The sequence below is a fragment of the Corapipo altera genome, unplaced genomic scaffold (genome assembly GCF_003945725.1).
Source record: "Corapipo altera isolate COAL_440 unplaced genomic scaffold, ASM394572v1 61411, whole genome shotgun sequence".
NCBI classification, from domain to species: domain Eukaryota; kingdom Metazoa; phylum Chordata; class Aves; order Passeriformes; family Pipridae; genus Corapipo; species Corapipo altera.
Window position 1 is genome coordinate 27,099,745 of NW_020884875.1, and position 7,471 is coordinate 27,107,215.

The following is a 7,471-nucleotide window of genomic DNA, read 5'->3' on the forward strand; positions in this document are numbered from 1 at the left end:
TGATTCTTTCCCTCCTTCCCTTCCTGCAGGGAGCAAGCCCCACAACCCCTGTTTTCCCAGGGGCTGCCCACACCAGTGAAAACACAGACTCAAACGGTGCCACATGTGTCACCACAGTGTTTATTGGGTGAATGGACCAGTTCCGCTCTCACCTCTGAACGTGTGCCGAGCACCTGCTACCTCCACACCGGTGTGAGAGGGGATGGACCAGCATTAGGTGCCAGCCATGGAGAGGTGAGGTGCACCGCGAGATATGCACACACAGGCAGGTACATACACAAATACAGAGCTCGAATAATAATAAACCCTGCATTAACATGGGCTATCCAGCAAAGTTTACACTGTTAATTCCAGTCAGGACAAGCAAAAGATTAAGAGGAAAGGGAAAAAAAAAAAGGAAGGAAAAAAAAAAGCAAGTTGTTAATATATCACAAGAAAACAAATATTTGATTTAACCAGCTCCAAATTAGTGCATGACAAACCACTGCATGAAAAGCAAAACTGCAGTTCAAAAGATAATGCAACAATACAACAGCTATCAGACTGGATTTAGTAATATATACACCGTACTCGGTGAAACGGAATATCTTTCATTTCTTCCCTGTGATCCCTGGCATAGTCCCAAAGATAATAATCGAGTAAAACTGCATTGATCTTTTCACGCATGTCCTGACCCTTCTTCTGATAGAGCTCCTGCAAATGCTTACAAATCAATGCACAACACCAAATAGAACAGCCACGGATCTCTACCTCCTCTTTGTCTCCAGACTGGAAAATTGTTCCTGTAGACACAAGAGACAGTAATCCATTTACATGCAAGAGACAGAAAGACAAGGACTGTCTGAATTTGCTAATTTTTTCCCCTTCATATTTATTCTGTTGTAGAATCCAGTTGTCATGACTTACACTATAACTGTAAACAATAATTTTCTAATGATTACTTTAATTTTACCATATGCACTTAGAAGTTTACCTCCCATTCAATTAAAGCAACAGAACAGGCTATACTGCATATCATATGACCATTTCTTTGCTTGTAGAGACAAAAAGGATAGTCTTTCATTATGTATACTTTTTAGTATATAGTTACTACATTTTATAGTTTATTTTCTGCCAAGGTTACTCTAAGATAACCCCCCCCCAAAAAAAAACTAATGTAAAGGGAACCATTGGAATGGCCTGAATGGGAATGTTCTCATTAGGATTCATGGAAAGATAAAATGTCCATCTAGTCTACTTAATATATAGATACATACATAGACATACAGATGGCCATTCTATTAAGATCCATGGACGGTTGCATTCATCTGTTTATCTTGCTGAGTAACTCTGCAATTGCATAACAGCAGTCCAATCTCTAAATACAGTCATTTTAAAGTGGAAAAGGGATTGGCTTATTTTTTTTTATTCACTAAAGTTCATGCTTAATAAGTATTGGAAGTTGGAACCATGCTTAAAAAACGAGACTCTAGCTATATGCAATTAAATTCATTTAAAGCAGTATTTTTTTAATGGACCTTTATAATACTGCTTTGCTTGTTAACTAGAAGTTCAGTACAAATAAAGAGGAATTCCCATGCTTTTACATTCACGTTTGAATTAATGAAGAAATCATTGCATCTTTTATGTAAACCTCAAAAATCACTACCATTCTCATGCTGAAGGACGGTTTTGGTAGCAGCAGCCCTTCAAAAACTTGGAAATCAACTAGCTTAGAGTTTCTTTAATCCCTCCCTTATCAATGTTTAATCCACAGAACAGTTAAGTCTTTACAGAAAAGAAACCTTAAAACCTCATTCAAGATCACTGTTAGGGAAAAAGTTCCTTACTGTTACCTCATCACTACATAAGAAATCCTTGTTCCTTGGAGGAAAAAAATATACATAACCCTTACATGTTACTAGTTCTAACATTACATTTTAGAACTAGTTTTAGTCTACCACGTCAAGAGATAAGATTACTTAATATTAGTAAGGGCAGAACAAACCTTCACGTAGTTTCTTCATTAATTCTTCAGAATACTTCATTGCTTTTAAGTGAACAAGAACTTGAGGAATTCTGTAGTCTGCAAATATTGTTAGACTAGAAATATCATCAAAAAAGCCATCTCCTTTGCCTTCTAATACACTCCATGTATCAGCCACAAGTATTTGTGCTCGTTTGTAGAAAGACACCTTCTTTTTCTGAAGAAAGAAATTTATGGATTATTTAAGTGCCTGAAACGTCAGTAAATGTAGTGAATAACATGTAGTTATAGTATTCATATGGTTAAGCATATTAGTTAACTAGAACAGAATAAAAGTGCAACATTCTGAAACACCTTTAAAATATACAAAATACCAAACTACAAACAAGGATTACATGGAATGCTCATTAATAAACTGAAATAAAAGAATAACATAATAGAATTCACCACAGTGGAATTCTATTGTTTAGTATCTGCTTGGATCTCAGAACACATTCATGTTGGTATACATCCACTTGGCAAACACTGGAGTTGAAAGTCCAGCAAACATTAATTTTCAGACACTCTAGCATTTTTAATTTGACAAGAGAAGCATAATAGGCATGTGTTGGATTAGACAATTACAACATTTTATTAATCAATTTATCTGTAATGTTAAGGAAATAAAATTCTAGGAAAACTTTATTGACTGCTCCTCTGTGTTGTGCAGAGGAGAGAGGAAAATTAATTCCAGTGGAAGATGTACTTACACATACAATATTTTCCTAGATACTGTGCATGGTTCTATTTTTGTCCTAAACTTCTTTGTTCGTTCTAATCCTGGTAATGATTTACAGGCTTTTGTGACTACTGACAAGGGAAAAAACTAATGATATGCTATGAGCTCTAAGCTATTGAGGTTTTCACACTATGATGAATGCAATGTGTGACTGCATCTGCATTTTTAAGGAAAAAAGTATTAGTGGGTTGTACTTTTTCCCTCTCTTTAAAGCTAGATGAGATTTTTGACTTTTGACAACATGTGCTAAACAATATGTAACTGGAATGGTTAACGTGAATTACACATAGCTGGGGATTCAATTATTTCTGGTCTTATTCTGCCACCTTACTGCCACCACAGTTTACAAATATTTCTAGTAAATTTTCCCACTATTATTTTCATCAGAAAGCACAGAAAGCATTAGGTGGATGATACCACATCTCAAAGAGGAAGAACTTCTTTATTGTGCAGGTGACTGAGCACTGAACAGATTGCCCAGAGAGGTTGTGGAATCTCCCTCACTGCGGATATTCAAGAACCATCTGGAAGCAATCCTGTGTCATGTGCTTTAGGATAGCCCTGCTTGAGCAGGAAGCTTGGACCAGATGATCCACTGCAGTCCCTTCCAACTTTACCCAGTCTATGATTCTGTCTGTGAAAGAAAGTACAGTTTGTCAAAAAAAACAACTTTTTACAAGATGGCAATACAACTATGATTTTTTTTTTTTTCTGCAACGCCCTTCTTTTCCAGGAAAAGCTACCACATACAGGGATACTTACGTCTTCTCTCCAATACAATGTGCTAGTATCAAGGGATACATCTATTATGGCCTACTGATATTAAAGGAAAGGAGGAGTACTGTGTTGGCAAAGAGCAAAACGTGATAGTGCAGCAAGTAAAGAAAAACAGCAAAGAACGTGAAGATCATGAGAATTTTACAAGCCCGGTCCCAGGTGATGGCAAATAAAAGATAAATACATGAAATGTCAATGACTGGAAGATCAAAAAAGACTCCACTATGTCTTTGTCAGAACACAAAACCCCTGATAATGTGAGTATAATGTAGTCTAAAATTTAAACTTCTGTTGAGAATCAAATGCAGCACAGCATCTAAATATGAACTATCCACCCAAAGAGAAAAAAATGGTTTGGAGATTTTGGGTTTGGTTTGCATTTCCTTTTTCAGAAGAAACAAACATGGGCAATTTCTATAATTAGACACATAATTTTGGAAAATATTTTGTGTATGTGTTTGGAAAAACATATAGCCAAATAATTGTGTTTACTTTAGAAGTTCCTCTAGAAGGTCAGAACTTAGGACAGTTGTAGCAGTCTGTGACAGTATGATTCTAAATGTATAATTTATTTTATAATTATGTATACTTCTACTATGTAGAGTTACTGAAAAGCACTGGTTTGCTCTTGGATATCTCACCATCTTTCCAGTTCCCTCCTAATCCTTTACTGAACACAAAGTCTTACTTGTGAGACCTCAACCTGCTGCCATAGAAATGATGTTGAAAATGTGGCCCATGTCACCACCTTCAAAATACAGATCTCGCTTACTGAAAGCAGAAGAATAGCTTCCATATTCATGCAACTGGCTTTATTACTATGTCAGTGCTTACGGTCTAGGGTCATTTTTGGAACACCTTTTCATTCTGTAGTCTGCTGCTGCTTTTAGGGAGGCTTGCTTTATAAAGCATTCATCATCATCTCACGAAAGACATAACATCAATGAATACAGTCACTATAAAGATAAGAAAATATTCTATCACTTTACATGTAAAATAGTTCCTTTTTGATCATAAAAATTGTTAAAATATTACTTTATATGTAAAAAAAAAACCCAAATAAACTAAACCAATAGCTTCAAAGATTAAATAGAAAGAACCTCTGATTTTTCATGTAAACATATCTTACTTCATAGCAGGAGACAAAGGAAAATAAAATCATACCACCTACTAAAGGATAGTAAATGCAACAAGTTCCAAGCTCCAGTGACTGGTATTCCAAGGAGCTACTTTAAAATGACTGCACGGACTATTAGTATAGGTTGCACTGTTACTAAAATAAAGTCTTTTGGACTTAATAATATAACAGCTGAATACAATTGCACATGCAGCTGAGCACAGGAGCAGCTACATATGTCACAGATGCTAAATGCAGATCTGTATAGGAGAAACTGGGAGACAGAAAATACCAGATGGACTCTGTTTACTTCCCATCAGTTTCTTTCAGGAAAACAGCTCCAAAAATCTTCAGTGTACTGTCAACATGGATAAAAGTATGAGTTACTTCTAACCTGTAGTCATTTGTGTAAGGCCTGTTGAATCAACAACAGTTAGAGGGCGGAGTCCCAGTAGCTGTACATTAATTCTACCAGTTTAATTTCCTTCATTAGCTGTGGAAAACTTCAAGGTAAAAGAAGAAAGAAGATGGGGGGCGGAGGGTTGGCAGCAATTCAAGGGAAGGAAAAGAAAGGAAAAAATATTATGATTTTTCAGGCAGGAATTATCTCAAATACCATGCACTTCTAAGGAGTACACAGGATCTAATTGGGAACCTGGAGTATATAAAAATAAATTACAGTAATGAAGTAATGAAGACAGAGAGCATATGAAAAAAAAAGGCAGTCCTCTGGAGGGAAAAATGTGACTCCTGTCCTGTCTAGTTGCACACTATCCAAGACTCTTTTAATGTTACTAAATTGCATGATTTTGTTTTCAGAGTTTTAGAACTAGCTTACCTCAAATACAGCTTCATCTCTGTAAGAAGGAAAATTTTCCAGTACGAGATGTAGTAGTTTCTGAGCACTCTTCTCACTCATTTTAACACAGGTAAGGAAAGATCCTCCAAACTTCTCTAACAGAACTATTCCACTTTCATTCAGCACCTGATGTCTTTCTTCAATCAAAGGTATAGGCACTTCTGTGTCAGAGCGAAATACATGCCTCAGTTGTTCAAGCGTCATGGTGGCAAAATATGATGCACTGGTGATAGGTATTCCTTCAGAAAAGTTAAAATGAGATGTTTAGGCTGTCATAACATATCCCGGGACCTAGCACAGTGGTCTGCTACAGATGAAAGCGCTTGTACAGGAAGATCTAAAAAGTCTTATCAACTCTTACAATCACCTTAGTTTTCAGTGATAATTGCACTCACAGAGCTGCTCAAAACAAAATTTGTGAGTGCCACAATGCTTGCTTCTATACATTTCCAGCAGGCAACCATGGACCCTTTCTTATTTTTTGTACATAATTTTTCCCAGCTGCTTAGTCTTTGTATTTTGAGTAGGGTGTTTACATAGCACGCTGGCAAATATAGTCACTAACATAGTTAGAGCAGTCAGCATAGGCCTGTTTTCCCCTGGATCCTAATTGCGTTGTGCATTTACAAAAAGTGTCTTAATTCTAATGCTCCCTCAATTTACAACCAACCATGCAGAAAATTAATTAAAACTTTCATTTATACCTACAAACAGGTATTTTTTTTCTTTTCTGAGGACAGCAACCAGAGTGAGTGCTAAAGTGCTAAACTACAAAACTTTAAAATATTGGTTTTAGAGGCATATGAGTTTTCAGACTTACTGGAGCTGCTCTGGTATCAGATTAGTCCAGACGATTCTCAGTTTATGCCTCATTTTTTTATTTGTCATGGAAACACACAATTTATCCTAAGAACATACGTGAAGTCACCCACAGCTGACTACTGCCAATCCTTAGAAGTCTTCTGAATCGAAGAGATAACCCAGAGCCACGAGTTAGGTAGCTTCACTAAGAGGATGTTTTAGAAGCGTTCCCAGTTACCTCTCCGGAGCTCTACGGGACGGCCCGCGCACACAGCGCTATCGAAACAGCGGGCAGCACTTCACAACAGCGGGTCCCGCTTCCGAGGCGCCTCCTTAGTTTTACCCTCGACGCTCGGCTTCTATCGCCCTCGCCCCGGTGCCCCCGGCCCGGCCCCGCTCCCCCGGCACTCACTGACCCTCGTCCAGGGCCCTGTTGACGGCGGCGCAGAGGGACCAGTAGCCGCTGTAGATTTTATCCTTGTACTTCACCAGGTACTTCTGCTCCTCTTGCTCGGACCAGAAGGAGAAGTTGAGAGTGTCCACCAGGAACACCCAGTCCACTGCCTCCTTGTCGGCGGCGCGGGGGTTCAGCTCGTGGAGACTCTTCCACCCCGCCACCCCGAACTCCACGGCCGAGGCTTTGTCAAACAGGCTCTCAGCCACCCGCCGCGCCCCCTCCTCGTCCACGGAGACATCTTTGCTGTGGTCGGCGATGAACTTGGCAGATTCCAGGGGGGACGGGAAACCCTCCATGCTGGGCAGGACACGCGCACACCCAGCCCAGCCCCGCCGAAGCTGCTCGGGATTACCCAGATCCCGGCCCCGCTCCACTCCCCACCCCGCGAGGCCACGGCCGTGCGCAGGCGCGGACGGGGCGGGCCCGGTCGGCTCCCGCCGCGGCGGGGCCCGCACAGAGCCCGGAGCTGCAGGAGCGCCGGGGGCGGCACTGGGGGAGCCTCAGGACCGGCCCCCGCAACCCTGCCAGGCTGCAGCAGGATACATTCTGCTTCGAACACAAATTTGCGTGTTGATACTTGCTGAGCTTTCCTCCCGAATTAAAACAGGACAGCACCAAACTAACGACCACTCACAACCCCACTCGTCCGTACATACGCAAGTTGGAGGCACACAAAATTCAGCAACTGTTCCAGTTCACTCGCCTTTCGCCCAAAA

General features: G+C 40.0%; 1 protein-coding gene across 1 annotated transcript; it reads right to left on the minus strand.

Moving 5' to 3' along the window:
- Positions 1-97: 97 nt before the first annotated feature.
- Positions 98-7,139, minus strand: CUNH9orf64 (chromosome unknown C9orf64 homolog). Its single transcript, XM_027635182.1, has 4 exons — positions 6,715-7,139; positions 5,477-5,736; positions 1,988-2,183; positions 98-782 (listed from the first exon to the last, which is right to left on the minus strand). The coding sequence occupies exons 1-4, from the start codon at positions 7,049-7,051 to the stop codon at positions 550-552; spliced, it is 1,026 nt and encodes a 341-aa protein (XP_027490983.1). The 5' UTR covers positions 7,052-7,139; the 3' UTR covers positions 98-549.
- Between the last annotated feature and the right edge of the window lie 332 nt (positions 7,140-7,471).

Excerpts from the sequence above, each read along its gene's own strand:
- CUNH9orf64 (XM_027635182.1), bottom strand. The coding sequence starts at position 7,051 with ATGGAGGGTTTCCCGTCCCCCCTGGAATCTGCCAAGTTCATCGCCGAC. Across the intron at positions 5,737-6,714 it reads CAACAGGGCCCTGGACGAGG|GAATACCTATCACCAGTGCA; the intron begins GTCAGTGAGTGC and ends ACTTTTCTGAAG. Across the intron at positions 2,184-5,476 it reads GAGATGAAGCTGTATTTGAG|AAAAAGAAGGTGTCTTTCTA; the intron begins GTAAGCTAGTTC and ends TTCTTTCTTCAG.